Source organism: Pristiophorus japonicus, chromosome 27 (assembly GCF_044704955.1).
Source record: "Pristiophorus japonicus isolate sPriJap1 chromosome 27, sPriJap1.hap1, whole genome shotgun sequence".
NCBI lineage: Eukaryota > Metazoa > Chordata > Chondrichthyes > Pristiophoridae > Pristiophorus > Pristiophorus japonicus.
In genome coordinates, this window is record NC_092003.1 from 16,738,767 (window position 1) to 16,758,452 (window position 19,686).

Consider the following 19,686-nt stretch of genomic DNA (forward strand, 5'->3'; position numbering starts at 1 on the left):
CCGCTGCCTGCGCTTGATTTCTGCACGCTCTCGGCGACGAGACTCGAGGTGCTCGGCGCCCTCCCGGATGCACTTCCTCCACTTAGGGCGGACTGGTCTTTGGCCAACGACTCCCAGGTGCCGGTGGGGATGTTGCACTTTGTCAGGGAGGCTTTGAGGGTGTCCTTCAAGCAATTCCTCTGCCCACCTGGGGCTCGAAGGGCTGATGCTGCTCCCTGCATTTCTCTTGTAGTTGTTGCATGGTGAAGATCATGTCCATTGTACCCCTTAGTGGGTGTAATCCGCATTGCGACTCTGGGAGGATCTCTTCAGCCACAGGGAGAAGACGATTGAGGAGGATTCTTGCAATGATTTTCCCTGTGGCCGACAGCAGGGAGATTCCTCTGCAGTTACCGCAGTCGGACTTGTCCCACTTTTTGAAGATGGTCACGATTACGGTGTCCCTGAGATCTCCTGGCATGCTCTCCTCCTTCCAGCTACAAGAAATGAGGTTGTGTATTCGTGCCGAAAGTGCTTCTCCGCCATGGTTTAGTGCTTTGGCGGGAATTCCATCTGCTCCTGTTGCCTTGTTATTCTTCGGTTGTTAGATGGCCTTTTCTACCTCGTGCCGGGCTGGGGTTGTGCTGAAATGCTAGTGGGTAGTATATTGTGGGATGGAGTTGAGGACAGTCGTGGCGAAGGCAGTCTCTCGGTGAAGGAGATCTTCGAAATGCTCCTTCCAGCGGGCACTGACTGCCTCTGTGTCCTTGATGAGTACCTCACCGTTCTTGGCCAGCAGTGGGGTAGGCCCCTGGGTGCTTGGGCCGTAGGTGGTCTTGACTGCGCTGAGGAATCCTCGCACATCGTGGTCGTCAGATAGCTGCTGGATTTCCTGCGCTTTCTCCACCCACCATCTATTCTTTAGGTCGCGGGTTTTTTGTTGGACCTCGGCCTTCAGCCATCCGTGGAGCTGCTTTCTTGCTCTCGTGTTGGGTTGCGTTTGCCGTTAATTAGCTCCTGATCTCCTGGTCATTCTCGTCGAACCAGTCTTGGTGTTTCCTGGTCGAGTGACTGAGCATCTCTTCACAGGTGCTGATATGGAGGCCTTGAGGGAAGACCAGGCGCTGTGGCACTCTGTGTCCCTGGGTTATCGAGGGTCGCCAGATTGGCAGTGAGGCGCTGACTGAATAGGGCTTTAGCAGGTTATGTGGGGAGACTGGAGAAACTGGGATTGTTCACTCAGAGCAGAGAAGGTTAAAGAGGAGATTTTCTAGCATGATGCTAGGGATGAGAGGTGATCTTATTGAAACATTTAAGAAAACGGGGATTCGACAGGGTAGATGCAGAGAGGATGTTTCCCCTCATGGGGGAATCTGGAACTAGGGGGCATAGTTTCAGAATAAGGCGTCGCCCATTTAAAACGGAGATGAAGAGAAATTTCGTCTGGGGGGAATTAGGGCAGGTGACCAAAAGCTTGGTCAAAGAAGTGGGTGTTAAGGGGCGTCTTAAAGGAGGAGAGAGAGGCGGAGAGGTTTAGGGAGGGAATTCCAGAGCTTGGGGCCCAGGCAGCTGAAGGCATGGCCACCGATGCTGGAGCGATAGAAATCGGGGATGCTCAAGAGGGCAGGATTAGAGGAGCGCAGAGATCTCGGTGGCTGGAGGAGGTTACAGAGATAGGGAGAGAGCGAGGGCCATGGATTGATTTGAATACGAGGGTAAGAATTTTGAAATCGAGGCATTGCCAGACCGGGAGCCAATGTAGATCAGCAAGCACAGGGGGTGATGGGTGAGTGGGACTCGGTGCGAGTTAGGACACGGGGCAGTGAGCACAGGTGTGGGGTGATGGGTGAGTGGGACTCGGTGCAAGTTAGGACACGGGGCAGTGAGCACAGGTGGGGGGTGATGGGTGAGCGGGACTCGGTGCGAGTTAGGACGCGGGGCAGCGAGCACAGGTGGGAGGTGATGGAGTGCCGCACTGTCGGAGGGGCAGTACTGCGGGAGTGCCGCACTGTTGAAGGGGCAGTACTGCGGGAGTGCCGCACTGTCAGAGGGGCAGTACTGCGGGAGTGCCACACTGTCAGAGGTGCGGTACCGAGGGAGCGCCGCACTGTCGGAGAGGCAGTACTGAGGGAGCACGCAACTGTTGGAGGGTGCCGTCTTTCAGATGAGACGTTAAACCGAAGCCCCGTCTGCTCTCTTACTTGGACGTAAAAGATTCCATGGCACTATTGGAAGAAGAGCAGGGGGAGTTCTCCCCGGTGTCCTGGGGCCAATATTTATCCCTCAATCAACATCACTAAAACAGATTATCTGGTCATTATCACATTGCTGTGTGTGGGAGCTTGCTGTGCGCAAATTCGCTGCCACGTTTTCTACATTACAACAGTGACTACACTCCAAAAGCTACTTCATTGGCTGTAAAGCTTTAGGATTTCCTGAAGTGGGGAAAGTCACGACATAATTGCAAGTCTTTATTGTATAGGAACCTGTCGGATTTTGTCCTGTTCTGTGCTGTAGTAAGTGGGTTCTCACATTGCACTGTCTGTGCTCTCCTCTCCTGAAGCCTACGGCTTCAGGCTGAGGTACAGTCCCATACTGTGGGCATTTCCAAGTGACCCTCATTCAAGGAGATAGAATCCCTGCCTTTGATGAAACACCATTTTATACTTAAAGCTTAACGGGGCGAGAGAGTAAGTAATCAGGAAGGCAAATGGAGTGTTGGCCTTTATTGCAAGAGGGATGAAGTATAAAAGCAGAGAAGTCCTGCTACAGCTGTACAGGGTATTGGTGAGGCCACACCTGGAGTACTGTGTACAGTTTTGGTCTCCGTATTTACGAAGGGATATACTTGCATTGGAGGCAGTTCAGAGAAGGTTCACTCGGTTGATTCTGGGGATGAGGGGGTTATCTTATGAGGAAAGGTTGAGCAGGTTGGGCCTCTACTCATTGGAGTTTAGAAGAATGAGAGGTGATCTTATTGAAACATATAAGATTCTGAGAGGGCTGGACAGGGTAGATGCAGAGAGGATGTTTCCCCTCGTGGGGGAATTTAGAACTACGGGCCTTGGTTTCAGAATAAGGGATCGCGCGTTTAAAACTGAGATGAGGAGGAATTTCTTCTCTCAGAGGGTTATGAATCTTTGAAATTCTCTGCCCCAGAGAGCTGTGGAGGCTGGGTCATTGAATATATTTAAGGTGGAGATAGACAGATTTTTGAGCGATAAGGGAGTTGAGGGTTATGGGGAGCGGGCGGGGAAGTGGAGCTGAGTCCATGATCAGATCTGCCATGATCTTGTTGAATGGCGGAGCAGGCTCGAGGGGCCGAATGGCCGACTCCTGCTCCTATTTCTTATGTTCTTATGTTAGATACAAGATTAAATGGAAGAGGGTTAGAAGAGAGGACAGGAGACTTCTTCACACACACACACACACAGAGTTGTGAGGCAGTGGCAGTCATTCCCGGGGTTAGTGGCTGAGGCAGAAACTGTGTCAACATTCAAGATCAGATCAAAGAGGAGGGGCAGTGGCGGGGTGGGTGGGGGGGGGGCGACGGTTGAAGGGATATGGGAACAGGGCAGGTAAATGTGATGGAGATTATCACACTGGGGAGGGTACAGAGCGATTTACGAGGATGTTGCCTGGACTGGAGAATTTTAGCGATGAGGAAAGATTGGATAGGCTGGGTCTGTTTTCTTTGGAACAGAGGAGGCTGAGGGGAGACCTGATTGAGGTGTGTAAAATTATGAGGGGCCTGGATAGGACGGACCTGTTTCCCTTGGCAGAGGGGTCAACAACCAGGGGGCACAGATTTAAAGTAATAGGGGGGAGGTTTAGAGGGGATTTGAGGGGAAATGTCTTCACCCAGAGGGTGGTGGGGGTCTGGGGCAGAACTCACTGCCTGAAAGGGTGGTAGAGGCAGAAACCCTCACCACATTTAAACAGTACTTGGATGTGCACTTGTAACCTCCAGGGCTACGGACCGAGAGCTATAAAGTGTGATTAGGCCGGGTAGCTCTTGGTTGGCCGGCGTGGACACGATGGGCCGAATGGCCTCCTGTGCCGTAAATTTCTATGATTTGCTTGCATGGACGGTAAACACCAGCACGGGCTGGTTAGGTTGAATGGCCTGTTTCAGTCTTATACCCTCACTGTGTTTCTATGTGTTTAAATATGTATATATATCTTTATTCGTCGTAGCAAATACAAGAATTTGACTCCATCCCATGTGTAAGAACGTGACAGCATTTTTTTTATTTGTTCATTCACGGGAGCTGGCAAAGGCCCAGCATTTATTGCCCGTCCCTAATTGCCCCTTGAGAAGGTGGTGGTGAGCCGCCTTCTTGAACCGCTGCAGTCCGTGTGGTGATGGTGCCCCCACACAGTGCCAACTTTGTCATAGTGGTTGTGTATAACTGAGTGTCTCGCTGGGCCATTTCAGAGGGCAGTTAAGAGTAAACCACATTGCTATGGGTCTGGAGTCACATATAGGCCAGACCGGGTAAGGACAGCCGATTTCCTTCCCTAAAGGGACATTCATGAACCAGTTGGGTTTTTTTCGACAACCCGGTAGTTTCATGGTCACCATTACTGATACTAGCTTTTTATTCCAGATGTATTTAATTAACTGAATTTAAATTCCCCAGATTTGAACTCGTGTCTCCTGATCATCAGTCCAGGCCTCTGTAACATATACTACCATACCCCGTATGTTACTTGACCACAGCTGTAGACCCCTATTGCCAATTTTGGGGTCGCCCATTTAAAATGGAAACAAGGAGGAATTTCTTCTCTCAGAGGGCCGTGGATCTTTGGAATTTTCCACCCCAGAGCGTTGTGGAGGCTTGGTTATTGAATATATTTAAGGTGGAAATAGACATAGATTTTTGAACTATAAGGGGAGTCAAGGGTTATGAGGAGAGGGCGGAGAAGTGGAGCTGAGTCCATGATCAGATCAGCCGTGATCTTATTGAATGGCGGAGCAGGCTCGAGGGGCCGAATGGCCTACTCCTGCTCCTATTTCTTATGCTCTTATTCCAGGCTAGGTCAGGTCTCCTAACACAGATCAGTGCCCAGGCGTTGGCCTATCGTGGTCAGTACGGCTCATCATTGCACGTGGCACTGTCCCTTGCCCAGCATGGCACCGGGAGAGATCCCTCCAGTAAGTCCTGCCACTGAGCCCATTTTTGCCCTTACCTGACATGTCGCTGAATTTATTCATTCCATACACGGCAGTCCCTCTGTCTTGTTCCTGCATCCTTTTGGCTTTCTCCATATTCTCCACGAAGATGTTGAACCGGTTCTCCTCTACAATCACATCAAGATCAAGAGAAAAAAGTGTCAGCGTGGGCGGCTGGGGTGGCCAAATTAACTTATCTATCGGTGAGAGTTTAAAACGGATCCAATCATACACCGTTCCCTCAATTTCCATTTCCATCGGCCTCCCCAACAGTTGTTTCACCTTCTCTCCCAATGGCGTGAATAACGCCAGGGAACCTTTCCTTAGATTCTAGCGGCCCTCCAATACCTCACTCCCGCACTCTATCACGTGCGAGTCCTTGCAGTGAGGGTCAGCGGCCAATGTCAAGACGCATGAGCCAAGTTGTGGTCCCAGTGGACCGTTCAGACACATGCACTTCCCAGCAGGGGCCGGGAGTGGGAACACTGGGCGCTGGGAACAGGAATGGGAACCTTGGCAAAAGGGGATCAGGAGCGTGAACACTGAGGTAGGGATCAAGAGTGGGAACACTGGGAAATAAGGATCAGGAGTGGGAACGCTGGGAGGTAGGGATCAGGAGTGGGGACACTGGGAGATAGGGATCAGGAGTGGGAACACTGAGAGGTAGGGATCAAGAGCGTGAACACTGGAAGATAGGGATCGGGAGTGGAAACACTCGGAGATAGGGATCAGGAGTAGGACCACTGGGAGATAGGGATCAGGAAACTGAATGCTGGGTGATAGGGATCAGGAATGGGAACACTGGGAGCAGGAGTGGGAACACTGTGAGTTAGGGATCAGGAGTGGGAACACTGGGTGATAGGGATCAGGAACATGAACACTGGGAGATAGGGATCAGGAAACTGAATGCTGGGTGATAGGGATCAGGAATGGGAACACTGGGAGCAGGAGTGGGAACACTGTGAGTTAGGGATCAGGAGTGGGAACACTGGGTGATAGGGATCAGGAGTGGGAACACTGGGAGATAGGGAACAGGAACGGGAACACTGGGAGATAGGGATCAGGAGTGGGAACACTGGGAGATAGGGATCAGGAGTGGGAACGCTCGGTGATATTTAATTTCCCAACCCCAAGCTCAATGAAACCAGTGGCTATGCTGTCTCAGCCTGCCCGCGATGCGTTAATTAAGCACAGGTCAGGGGTCAAACTGGGGCCTTCCTGCTTCATGGAGGGATGACTGAATAGAGTAGGTGGGACTCTTACCTTCAAGGTCTTCATAGTCCTTGTTGTACATCGCTTTAAACTTCTCGAATTGGGACCTCATCTGTACCTGGGGCAATGGAACAAAGAGCAATCAGTTCCCAGTCAGAGAATCCTGTCAGTCGTGGCTCAATGGGACCACTCTTGCCTCTGGGTCAGAAGAACACTCCAGTGCAGTGTTGAGGGGATGCCACATTGTGGGAAGGGTCAGTACTGAGGGAGTTCTGCACTGAGGGAGTTCCGCACTGTCGGAAGGGCAGTACTGAGGGAGTGCCACACTGTCGGAGGGGCAGTGCTGAGGGAGTGCCGCACTGTCGGAAGGGCAGTGCTGAGGGAGTGCCACACTGTCAGAGGGGCAGTACTGAGGGAGCGCCACACTGTCAGAGGGTCAGTACTGAGAGAGTGCCGCACTGTCGGAGGGGCAGTGCTGAGGGAGTGCCGCACTGTCGGAAGGGCAGTGATGAGGGAGTGCCGCACTGTCGGAAGCGCAGTGCTGAGGGAGTGCCGCACTGTCAGAGGGGCAGTACTGAGGGAGCGCCACACTGTCGGAGGGTCAGTACTGAGAGAGTGCCGCACTGTCGGAGGGGCAGTGCTGAGGGAGTGCCGCACTGTCGGAGGGGCAGTACTGAGGGAGCGCCGCACTGTCGGACGGGCAGTACTGAGGGAGCGCCGCACTGTCGGAGGGGCAGTACTGAGGGAGCGCCGCACTGTCGGAGGAGCAGTACTGAGGGAGCGCCGCACTGTCGGAGGGGCAGTACTGAGGGAGCGCCGCACTGTCGGAGGGGCAGTACTGAGGGAGCGCCGCACTGTCAGAGGGGCAGTACTGAGGGAGCGCTGTACTGTCTGAGGTGCCATGTGTTTCGGATGAGACACTAAACCGAGGCCCCGTCTGCCCTCTCAGGTGGGTGTAAAAGATCCCACGGGCACTATTGGAAGAAGAGCAGGGGAGTTCTCTTCGGTGTCCTAGGCCAATATTTATCCCTCAACCAACATCACTGAAACAGATTATCTGGTCATTATCACATTGCTGTTTGTGGGAGCTTGCTGTGCGTAAATTGCCTGCTGCGATTCCTACATTAGAACAGTGACTACACTCCAAACATACTTTGATTGTTGTGAAACACTTTGGGACGTCCTGAGATTGTGAAAGGCACTGTAGAAATGCAAGTCTTTCTTGAAGACCCTAACCTTTAAACTGAACCAATGTCCTGAATGTTACCTGTTCCCCCATGGGCTGGGCGCAGTAATGCCGGGCCATGTGATCAGGTCGGCTCCTAGTTGTCACCCCGGTTACGCCAAGTTAATCGGCCTCCATGACCCCTCGAATAAAGGGGGCGGGAGGGAGCTTCAGCTGTCTTTCTGTTATTTTGTTCAGAAGCCAGTGTAAAGCCCAACTGACTGGGGTTTTATTGAGTCTTGTGAACATCACATGACTGGCTAAGCCACTCACAATCCAACAGCTCTACAAACCAGTGAGCATACTCACACGTGCATACATTACACATTTGAACCCACAACCTTCTGACCCAGAGGCGAGAGTGCTACTCACTGAGCCACGGCTGACACATTACTCCACATACACAAGGAATTTTCTCAGGTACTCTGGGTGCAAGTGTTTAATATTCAGACTCAATGACGCTGGGCCTATTTGCTGTCCCAAAGCGCTTTACAGCCAATGAAGTACTTTTTGAAGTGTAGTTCACTGTTGTAATGTGGGAAATGCGACAGCCAATTTGCACACAGGAAGCCCCCACAAACAGCAATGTGATAATCATTGGATCATCTGTTTTGTTATGTTGGTTGAGGGATAAATATTGACCCCAAGGACACCAGGGAGAACTCCCCTTGCTCTCCGTCCAATAGAGACTGTGGGATCTTTTGTATCCATCTGAGAGGGCAGATGGGTCCTTGCTTTAACGTCTCATCTGAATGTCGGCACCACCGACAGTGCAGTGCTCCCTCAGTACTGCCATCCAACAGTGCAGCACTCCCTCAGTACTGCCTCTCCGACAGTGCAGCGCTCCCTCAGTACTGCCCCTCGACAGTGCTGGGCTCCCTCAGCACTGCCCCTCCAACAGTGCGGCGCTCCCTCAGTCCTGCCCCTCCGTTAGTACGGAGCTCCATCAGTACTGCCCCTCCAACAGTGCGGCGCTCCCTCAGTACTGCCCCTCCGTTAGTACGGAGCTCCATCAGCACTGCCCCTCCAACAGTGCGGCGCTCCCTCAGTACTGCCCCTCCGTTAGTACGGAGCTCCATCAGTACTGCCCCTCCAACAGTGCAGGGCTCCCTCAGGACAGCCCCTCCGACAGTGCGGCACTCCCTCAGTACTGCCCCTCCAACAGTGCAGCACTCCCTCAGCACAGCCCCTCCGTTAGTACGGAGCTCCATCAGTACTGCCCCTTCAACAGTGCAGGGCTCCCTCAGGACAGCCCCTCCAACAGTGCGGCACTCCCTCAGTACTGCCCCTCCGACAGTGCGGCACTCCCTCAGTACTGCCCCTCCGACAGTGCGGCACTCCCTCAGTACAGCCCCTCCGACAGTGCGGCGCTCCCTCGGTCCTGCACTGGGAGTGTCAGTCTAGATTTTTGTGTATCAAGTCTCTGGAGTTGGACTTTATAATGTATTTGCTTCATGGGTTCTTTGCTTAAGAATTTATAACAACACATTGCTACTAAGAGCTAATTGGTTTATTATCAAAGGTTTAACAATCACACTACACATTACCGGTTCATCCACCAGGCTCACAACTGCATACCTCATCGTGGATGACCTATACTCAACTGACAGGTTTTATTGAGTCTTGTGAATATCATGTGACTGGCTAAGCCACTCACAATCCAACAGCTCTACAAACCTATGAGCCATACTCACACGTGCATACATTACAGACTTGAACCCACAACCTTCTGACCCAGAGACGAGAGTGCTACTCACTGAACCACAGCTGACACATTACTTCACATACACAATGAAAGGGGAGAGATGCCTTTCAGGCTCATTGATGTTGCCCTATTCTTTAGATGCAGGGGAGCAGGCGGGGAAGTGGAGTTGAGACCAGGATCAGACCAGCCATGATCGTATTGAATGACGGAGCAGGCTCGAGGGGCCAAATGGCCGACTCCTCCTATTTCTTATGTTCTTATGCTGCTGTCTTGTGGCCCCCTCCATCCCAAACAGCTCGTAATGTTCATTGCTGGGGTGGGTGAGAAAAACTTTGGGGCTATTTTCCAGGAAAAGCTGTGGAAATCTCCTATCCAACTCCCCTAAGCAAGCTCCAAGAAACCACAACTACGCACAAACATAGAAAATAGGTGCCGGAGTAGGCCATTCGGCCCTTTGAACCTGAACCACCATTCAATATGATCATGGCTAATCATGCAACTTCAGTACCCCATTCCTGCTTTCTCTCCGTACCCCTTGATCCCTTTAGCCGTAAGGGCCACATCTAAATCCCTTTTAAATATATCTAACGAACTGGCCTCAACAACTTTCTGTGGTAGAGAATTCCACAGGTTAACAATTCTCTGAGTGAAGAAGTTTCTCCTCATCTCAGTTCTAAATGGCTTACCCCTTATCCTTAGACTGTGACCCCTGGTTCTGGACTTCTCCAACATAAGGAACATTCTTCCTGCATCTAACCTATGTTTCGATGAGATCCCCTCACATTCTTCTAAATTCCAGTGAATATAAGCCTAGTCATCCAGTCTTTCTTCATATGTCAGTCCTGCCATCCCGGGAATCAGTCTGGTGAATCTTTGCTGCACTCCCTCAATACCAAAAATGTCCTTCCTCAGATTAGGAGACCAAAACTGTACACAATATTCAAGGTGAGGCCTCACCAAGGCTCTGTACAACTGCAATAAGACCTCCCTGCTCCTATACTCAAATCTCCTAGCTATGAATGCCAACATACCATTTGCCTTCTTCACTGCCTGCTGTACCTGCATGCCAACTTTCAATGACTGATGTACCATGACACTCAGGTCTCGTTGCACCCCCCCTTTTCCTGGACAGCAGCCATCATTGGACATACTAAAATTTACACGCTCAATGACCCTGAAATTCCAATGTCCCGGGTCTGTACGAAGTTTCTACGGACCCGGGAAGGCATCGGATAAAACGCAATGCACATGCGCTGAAAACAGGCTTTTCCAATCTGTCAAGTTTCTGGCTTGACAGATGCAACGCAGAGCGGGAGCGAGGACACTTGCAGGGCAAGATTTCCGATATTTATGGATATCTTGCCCAGCAAATGTCCTCAAAAATCTTGCGCCTGAAAAAGCAGGCGTATAGTCTACTGTTACAGGCGCAAGTGTTTAAAAATACACACAAACATTTTAAAATAAAGTTATAAAAACACATTTCATTGTTAAAAACCCTCCCCACTATGCTAAGTTTATTTTAAGGCTTAATTTAAAAAACTTTTTAAAAAGTCGGGAAATTTTATTTTTATAATAACTTTAATTTAAATGAATGTTAATAAGTAGTTTATTTTCTATTTTTTATTGTGTTTTGGGTGTTGGGGGGGGGGGTGTTTCTCATTCATAGTAATAGGCGTTCTGGACTTACGGAACTATTACTATGAATGAGAATCTATACTACACCTGATTGGCTGCTGTCTGCAGCTTCCGGCCTGCGCACGTCCCCACGTGCATGCGCTGTGACACGCAGTCACGGGAGGCCTCAGGCTCGGAAGTTCCAATGGGCAGCAACAGGTAAGTGCGCATCTTTTTTCTCTTTTTCTGTCGTTTGCCTGCGGGAAGAGCTCGAACGGAATTTCAGGGCCAATATATTCCAGTTCCCTTAAGAACATAGGCCAGATATAGCAATAACAAAGAGACTTGCGCTTCTATAGCGCCTTTCACAGCCTCAGGGCATCTCAAAGCGCTTTATAGCCAATGAATCACTTCCGAAGTGCAGTCACTGTTGTAATGTGGGAAACGCGGCAGCCACCTTGCGCACAGCAAGCTCCCACAAACAGCAATGTGATAATGACCAGATGATGTGTTTTTAGTGACATTGGTTGAGGGATAAATATTGTGGAGTGTCCATTGACACCACTGTGCCAGCCAATGAGTGGGGGGTGGGGCGGGACTTACAGCAGGACTCACAGCCAGCAGTATAGTTTGCAGCAAACAGAGGCTAGTTAAGCAAAGCCTCCAGGACCTGCAGAAAACAGAACTCATGATTGAAACTACAGCAAAGTCTCCCGATCAAAGCAGGCTAGGGCAGTGAATGGAGGATAGTTACAGAACACAAATCATGTGCGTAAAATCAATCCCAATCCCTTACAACAGGCGTGATTGACGGGGGAATTACCCAATCATCTCCATGCTGGGAGGGCCTTGTGGTATCACTGCATGCAGTATAAATACTGGGCCAGCCTAGCGGGGAGAACTTCCCTGCTGCTCTTCCAATAGCAGCCGTGGGATCTTTTACATCCACCCGAGAGGCCAGACAGGGGCGACCAGATCAGGATTTATGGACCACTTGCTAGGCCACATGTAGGCCTGGCTTTCCTGATTTTGCGCACGGGTGTCAAAAATTTCATATGCAAAGAGGCCTGAAGTCTGTTGCAAGTGTGGGCCGATTCCTTGGCCTTTACCAATATGGCGGGCGGTGCACTTCCTGCTCGCAGTGAGCGTGCGCTTCCTGCCCGCCATATTCGAGGGCGTTTAGCGCCCGCTTTCTGTAACTAGTGGGGTGCCGCAGGGATCGGTGCTGGGGCCTCAACTATTTACAATCTATATTAATGACTTGGATGAAGGGACCGAGTGTAATGTAGCCAAGTTTGCTGATGATACAAAGTTGGGTGGGAAAGCAAGTTGTGAGGAGGACACAAAGAATCTGCAAAGGAAATATAGACAGGCTCAGTGAGCGGGCAAACATTTGGCAGATGGAGTATAATGTGGGAAAATGTGAGGTTATCCACTTTGGTAGGAAAATAAAAAAGCAAATTATGATTTAAATAGGGAGAGATTACAAAATGCAGCTGTACAGAGGGATCTGGGGATCCTTGTACATGAATCACAAAAGGTTAGTATGAAGGTACAGCAAGTAATTAGGAAGGCAAATGGAATGTTGGTCTTTATTGCAAGGGGGAATAGAGTATAAGAGCAGAGAAGTCTTGTTACACCTGTACAGGGCATTGGTGAGTACTGCATACAGTTTTGGTCTCGGTATTTAAGGAAGGATATACTTGTCGTAATATCTCTTTATGTGGCTCGGTGTCAAATTTTGTCTGATAACATCCTGTGGGACGTTTTACTATGTTATAGGAGCTATATACATGCAAGTTGTGGTTGCATTTGCAAAAGCAGTTTTGGTCTCCTTATTTAAGGAGGGATACACTTGCATTGGAGGCAGTTCAGAGAAGGTTCACGAGATTGATACCTGAGATGAGGGGGTTGACTTATGAAGAAAGGTTGAGCAGGTTAGGCCTGTACTCACTGGAGTTTAGAAGAATGAGAGGTGATCTTATTGAAACATATAAGATTCTGAGGGGGCTCGACAAGGTGGATGCAGAGAGAATGTTTCCACTGATGGGGGAAACTAGAACTCAGGGGTATAATCTCAGAATAAGGGGCCGCCCATTTAAAACTGAGATGAGGAGGAATTTCTTCTCTCAGAGGGTTTTAAATCTGTGGAATTCCCTGCCCCAGAGAGCTGTGGAGGCTGGGTCATTGAATATATTTAAGGTGGAGATAGACAGATTTTTGAGCGATAAGGGAGTAAAGGGTTATGGGGAGCGGGCGGGGAAGTGGAGCTGAGTCCATGATCAGATCAGTCATGATCTTAGTGAATGGCAGAGCAGGCTCGAGGGGCCGAATGGCCGACTCCTGCTCCTATTTCTTATGTTCACTGCCAAAGTTCTAGGCGGTTTGAGTACTCACTCTGTCTTCATCTTCATCTTCCAAATAAGGTCCTTGGTTTATAGCCTCTGACTGTAAGAGGCTGCAGGTGATGGTGAGGCAGACTATAGCGAGTCTGAACATGGTGTGAGGGGTCGGAGCTAGCCACACAGATCGTTCAAGAGAGAAATCTTTCCTGGGAACATGAAACAGAATATGTTTTAGTAACGTGAAAAGGGGGTCTCAGATTCAACAAACCTGCTCCTCTAATCAGATCACTTCCAGCTGCAGAATATTCAGCCGTGACTCAGTTGGTATCTCTCCCTCATCTCTGGGTCTGAAGGTCATGGGTTCAAGTCCCACTCAGAGACTTGAACACAAAATTCGAGGCTGACACTCCCAGTGCGGTACTGAGGGAGTGCTGCACTGTCGGAGGGGCGGTACTGAGGGAGCGCCGCACTGTCGGAGGGGCAGTACTGAGGGAGCGCCGCACTGTCGGAGGGGCAGTACTGAGGGAGCGCCGCATTATCGGAGGGGCAGTACTGAAGGAGTGCTACACTGTCGGAGGGGCAGTACTGAGGGAGTGCCGCACTGTCGGAGGGGCAGTACTGAGGGAGCGCCGCACTGTCGGAAGGGCAGTACTGATGGAGTGCCGCACTGTCGGAGGGGCAGTACTGAGGGAGTGCCGCACTGTCGGAGGGGCAGTACTGAAGGAGCGCCGCACTGTCGGAGGAGCAGTACTGAGGGAGCGCCGCACTGTCGGAGGGGCAGTACTGAGGGAGCGCCGCACTGTCGGAAGGGCAGTACTGATGGAGTGCCGCACTGTCGGAGGGGCAGTACTGAGGGACCGCTGCACTGTCAGAGGGCCAGTACTGAGGGAGCGCCGCACTGTCGGAGGGGCAGTACTGAGGGAGCGCCACACTGTTGGAGGGGCAGTACTGAGGGAGCGCCACACTGTCGGAGGGGCAGTACTGAGGGAGCGCGCACTGTCGGAAGGGCAGTACTGATGGAGTGCCGCACTGTCGGAGGGGCAGTACTGAAGGAGCGCCGCACTGTCAGAGGAGCAGTACAACAGTGGAATGTTAACCTAGATTATGGTCGCAAGTGTCTACAGTGAGGCTGGAACCCACCAACCTCTGGCGCGGAGGAGAGAGAGTGTTACCGACTGAGCCAAGCTGACACTAGGCTCAGACCATAGAATCATAGAAAATTATGACACAGAAGGAGGCCATTCAACCCATCATGTCAGTGCCGGCCGATATGAGCTATCCCGCCTAATCCCACCTTCAAGCACTGGGTCCGAAGCCCTGTAGGTTACGGTACTTCCCAAGTACCTTTTAAATGCGATGATAATCTGTCTCTACCATCCTTTCAGGCAGTGAGTTCCAGATCCCACCACCCTCTGATCCTTCTACCAATTACTTTAAATCTGTGCCCCCTGGTTGTTGACCCCTCTGCCAAGGGAAACAGGTCCGTCCTATCCACTCTATCCAGGCCCCTCATAATTTTATACACCTCAATCAGGTCTCCCCTCGTAAATCTCCTCTGTACCCTCTCCAGTGCAATCACATCTTTCCTGTAATGTGGTGACCAGAACTGCACGCAGTACTCCAGCTGTGGCCTAACCAATGTTGTACACAGTTAAAGCATAACCCCCCTGCTCTTGTATTCTGTGCCTTGACTAATAAAGGCAAGTATTCCGGAAGCCTTCTGAACTACTTTATCTACCTTGCCTGCCACCTTCAGGGATCTGTGGACATATACTCCAAGGTCCCTCTGTTCATCCACCTCTCAATGTCCTACCATTTAATGTGTATTCCTTTGCCTTGTTAGCCCTCCCTAGACCTACCTCACACTTACCTGGATTGAATTCCATTTGCCACTGTTCTGCCCACCTGATCAGTTGATTGATATCTTCCTGCAGTCTGCAGCTTTCTTCCTCATTATCAACCACACGGCCGATTTTAGTGTCATCTGCAAACTTCTTAATCGTACCCCCAACATTCAACTCCAAGTCATTGATGTATACCACACAAAGCAAGGGATCCAGCACTGAGCCCTGCAGAACCCCCCTGGAAACACCCTTCCAGTCACAAAAACGCTTTATCCATTTTCAAGGCTGTTAAGCCCCTTAATACTTCCCTCTCTCACTATATTTATTTCATCTAATATCTCTCACTCCTCCTCCCTCATTGCAAAGTCTGCACGCCCCTCTCTTTTGTGAAAACAGATGCAAAGTATTCATTAAAAACCACACCAAGTCTTCCGCCTCCACACACAGATTACCTTTATATCTCTAATAGGCCCCACTCTCTCTCTCTCGTTATCCTCTTGCTCTTAATAATGAAACATCTTTGGGTTTTCCTGATTTTACTTGCCAACATTCTTCCATGCTCTCTCTTTGCTTTCCTGATATCTTTTTTAATTGCACCCCTGCACTTCTTATACTCCTAGGGTAAGCCTCCCTTTACCTTACCCTGTATGTCCCTTGACATCCAGGGGGCTCGAGGTTTGTTAGCCCCACCCTTCTTCTTTAAGGGAACATACTTGCTCTGTACCCTCAGGATCTCCTCCTTGAATGCCTCCCACTGCTCTGACACTGATTTACCATCAAGTAGCCGTTTCCAGTCCACTTTGGCCAAATCCCATCTCAGCTCAGCAAAATTGGCTTTTCCCCAATTGAGAAAATTTTTTCCTGGTCCACCTTTGTCCTTTTCCATAACAACCCTAAATCTTACTGAATTACGATCACTGGCCCCAAAATGTTCTCCCACTGATACCCCCTCCATCTGCCCCTCTTCATTCCCCCAAAACAAGTCCAGAACCGCCTCCTCCCTTGTTGGGCTTGTTACGTACTGGCTAAAGAAGTTCTCCTGAATGCATTTTAGGAATTCCGCACCCTCTGTACCATTCACACTGTCTTTTTCCCAGTTAATATTCGGGTAGTTGAAATCCCCCACTATTACAGCTCTATAGTTTTTGCACTTTGCAGCAATTTGCCGACATATTTGTTCTTCTATCTCACTCTGACTGTTTGAGATTCTGTAGTACACTCCCGGTAGTGTGATCACCCATTTTTTGTTCTTCAATTCGACCATATGGTCTCATTTGATGACCCCTCTAACATATCATCCCTTCTCACATCTGTAATTGTTTCTTTAATTAATACTGTGACCCCCCCCTCCTTTTTTACTCCCTTCCCTATCCCGTCTGAAAAGCCTGTAACCAGGAATGTTGAGCTGCCATACCTGCCCCTCTTTCAGCCTTGTCTCAGTTATAGCTATAATATCGTACCCCCAAGTGTCTATCTGTGCTCTCAGCTCATCTGCCTTATTCCATATACTCCTTGCATTGAAGTATATACCATTTAGTGGTGCCAAACTCCCTCGTTGTCTATTTACCAGCCCTTGTTTCCTCTGTCTTCCAAATTCACTTTCTACTTTTCTGCTGTCCAATTCCAGCTTTGCTTCTCTCCCCACTGAATCTATTCTCCAGTTCCCATCCCCCTTGCCAAGCTAGTTTAAACCCTCCCCAACAGCACGAGCAAACCCTCCCGCGAGATAATGGTCCCGGCTCTGCTGAGGTGCAACCCACCCGGCTTGTACAGGTCCCACCTCCCCCAGAAACGGTCCCAATGCCTCAGGAGTCTAAAGCCCTCCCGCCTGCACCCTCTCTCCAGCCATGCATTCATCTGCTTTATCCTCCTACTTCTGTACTCATTAGCACGTGGCACCGGCAGTAACCCGGAGATTACTACTTTTAATCTCTCTCCTAGCTCCCAAAACCCTTCCTGCAGGACCTCATCCCTTTTTCTACCTATGTCATTGGTACCGATGTGGACCACGACCTCTGGCTGTTCACCCTCTCCCCCCAGAATGTCCTGCAGCTGCTCGGTGACATCCTTGACCCTGGCACCATACCATCCCGAAGTCAAGTCTGCCGCGAAAAAGATACGAGGCTATGCAATGGTCAGGGGGCTTCACGTCAGTCCTGAGCCGACAGCCAGGCAAACTGGTTGTGGACTGATGCACATTCCATTCCCCCAGCCCACCCCTCACCCTCCTGCTTGTCCATCTGCCCCAGGCCACTCACTCACCAGTGCTCCTTCAGTCAGCTCCCGGCAGCTTCGATGGACTGGTGGAACTTACCGGATCTTTTATAGCCTAATGAGCATGGGCCCTCCCTCCCACCCCCTCCAACCCCATTCAGTCGACTGACCAATGGAGAGTTGCAGACACAGAAGGTCGTCACAGCATTGGACACTGGGGGAAAAAAACAGCCAGGCCGTTAAAAATTTGCATTATCATTTTGAAAAAAATGCTCAGCCATCTTCCTCATTTTTTAACTGCACTTTCTCCACGTTCCTTTGGACTCCTGCTCCTTGTGTCAGTGACACAGGGTCCCCTCAGAGTTCACCACGTAAGCCATCGTTAGTTGGATTTTGCGCGAACAACTTTGCCTCAGAATTACCAAGAATAAAGTTAACAATTAGTTTGATGGAACAAAGAACTCGCATTTCTACAGCGCATTTCAGGACCTCCGGATGTCCCAAAGCGCATCACTGCCAATGAAGTCATTATTGGAGCGTAGTCACTGTTATAATGTAGCAAATGCAGCAAGCTCCCACAAACAGCAATGTGATGAACAGATAATCTGTTTTAGTGATGTTGGTTCAGGGATGAATATTGGCTCCAGGACACCGGGGAGAACTCCCCTGCTCTTCTTCTAATAGTGCCCTGGGATCTTTTACACCCACCCGAGGGGGCAGACAGGGCCTCGATTGATCGTCTCATTCAAAAGACGGCACCTCCCGACAGTGCGGCGCTCCCTCAGTACTGCCCCTCCGATAGTGCGACGCTCCCTCAGTACTGCCCCTCCGACAGTGCGGCGCTCCCTCAGTACTGCCCCTCCGACAGTGCGGCGCTCTCTCAGTACTGCCCCTCCGACAGTGCGGCGCTCCCTCAGTACTGACCCTCCGATAGTGCAGCGCTCCCTCAGTACTGCCCCTCGGACAGTGCGGCGCTCTCTAAGTACTGCCCCTCCGACAGTGCGCCGCTCCCTCAGTACTGACCCTCCGACAGTGCGGCGCTCCTTCAGTATTGCCTCTGGTGGAGGATACCCGGTACTGCAGCAGCAAGTTGGCCAGGTGAAGGCTGTGCCTCGAACCTGGAGATCAATGTCTGGACGACAGGCCCTAGCCCAGGCCCAGTTGGGGACCTCGGATGAGATGAGAGACATTCTGCCCATTCTGTCCCGCTGGTGCAAAGTATCCATGTCATCCCCCCTCCACACTCGGCCAATCGGATGCAGCCTGCCACCTCCTCACCGATGTCCTCTTTCAGCAGGGAACTGGAGGAGGACGAGCCGTTCTTTCATGTCCCCTCCGTCATCGAGGAGCTCAGCAGCAAGAGGGTCCTCACCACCGAGCTGGTCCCTGGCTTCCCTTTGGATAAGGCTGAGGGATTGGATCAGGAGACCAGGAATGAGGTAACAGATATTCTGGCTTGTACTTGGGAGCGCGAGTGTATTGGAACATGGGAACTTAGCAACAGCAAAGAGGCCATTCAGCCCCTCGAGCCTGTTACACAGGAACAGGAGGAGGCCATTCAGCCCCTCAAGCCTGTTACTCAGGAACAGGAGGAGGCCATTCAGTCCTTCGAGCCTGTTACACAGGATCAGGAGGAGGCCATTCAGCCACTCGAGCCTGTTACACAGGAACAGGAGGAGGCCATTCAGTCCCTCGAGCCTGTTACACAGGAACAGGAGGAGGCCAATCAACCTCTCGAGACTGTTACATTAGGAACAGGAGGAGGCCCTTCAGCCCCTCGAGCCTGTTACACAGGAACAGGAGGAGGCCATTCAGTCCCTCGAGCCTGTTACACAGTAACAGGAGGAGGCCAATCAACCCCTCGAGGCTGTTACATTAGGAACAGGAGGAGGCCCTTCAGCCCCTCGAGCCTGTTACACAGGAACAGGAGGAGGCCATTCAGCCCCTCGAGCCTGTTACACAGGAACAGGAGAAGACCATTCAGCCCATCGAGCCTGTTACATTAGGAACAGGAGAAAGCCATTCAGCCCCTTGAGCCTGTTACATTAGGAACAGGAGAAAGCCATTCAGCCCCTCGGAGCCTGTTACATTAGGAACAGGAGGAGGCCATTCAGCCCCTCAAGACTGTTACATTAGGAACAGGAGGAGGCCATTCAGCCCCTCAAGACTGTTACATTAGGAACAGGAGAAGGCTGTTAAGCTCCTTGAGCCTGCTACATTGGAACAGGAGGAGGCCATTCAGCCCCTCGAGCATGTTACATAGGAACAGGAGGAGGCCATTCCGCCCCTCGAGCCTGTTACACAGGAAAAGGAGGAGGCCATTCAGCCCCTCGAGCCTGTTACATTAGGAACAGGAGAAGGCCATTCAGCCC

The 19,686-nt window shown here is 50.9% G+C and overlaps 1 protein-coding gene across 1 annotated transcript in view; it reads right to left on the minus strand.

Moving 5' to 3' along the window:
• Positions 1–17,387, minus strand: part of LOC139239376 (cathepsin L-like) — a 34,183-nt gene extending 16,796 nt beyond the window's left edge. The window contains exons 1-4 of the mRNA XM_070868051.1: positions 17,363–17,387; positions 13,309–13,462; positions 6,419–6,485; positions 5,173–5,283 (exon numbers count right to left, since the gene is read on the minus strand). Of these exons, the coding sequence (XP_070724152.1) occupies positions 5,173–5,283; positions 6,419–6,485; positions 13,309–13,410 (280 nt within the window). The 5' untranslated portion in view covers positions 13,411–13,462; positions 17,363–17,387. The remainder of the gene's footprint in view (positions 1–5,172; positions 5,284–6,418; positions 6,486–13,308; positions 13,463–17,362) is intronic.
• Positions 17,388–19,686: the final 2,299 nt, after the last annotated feature.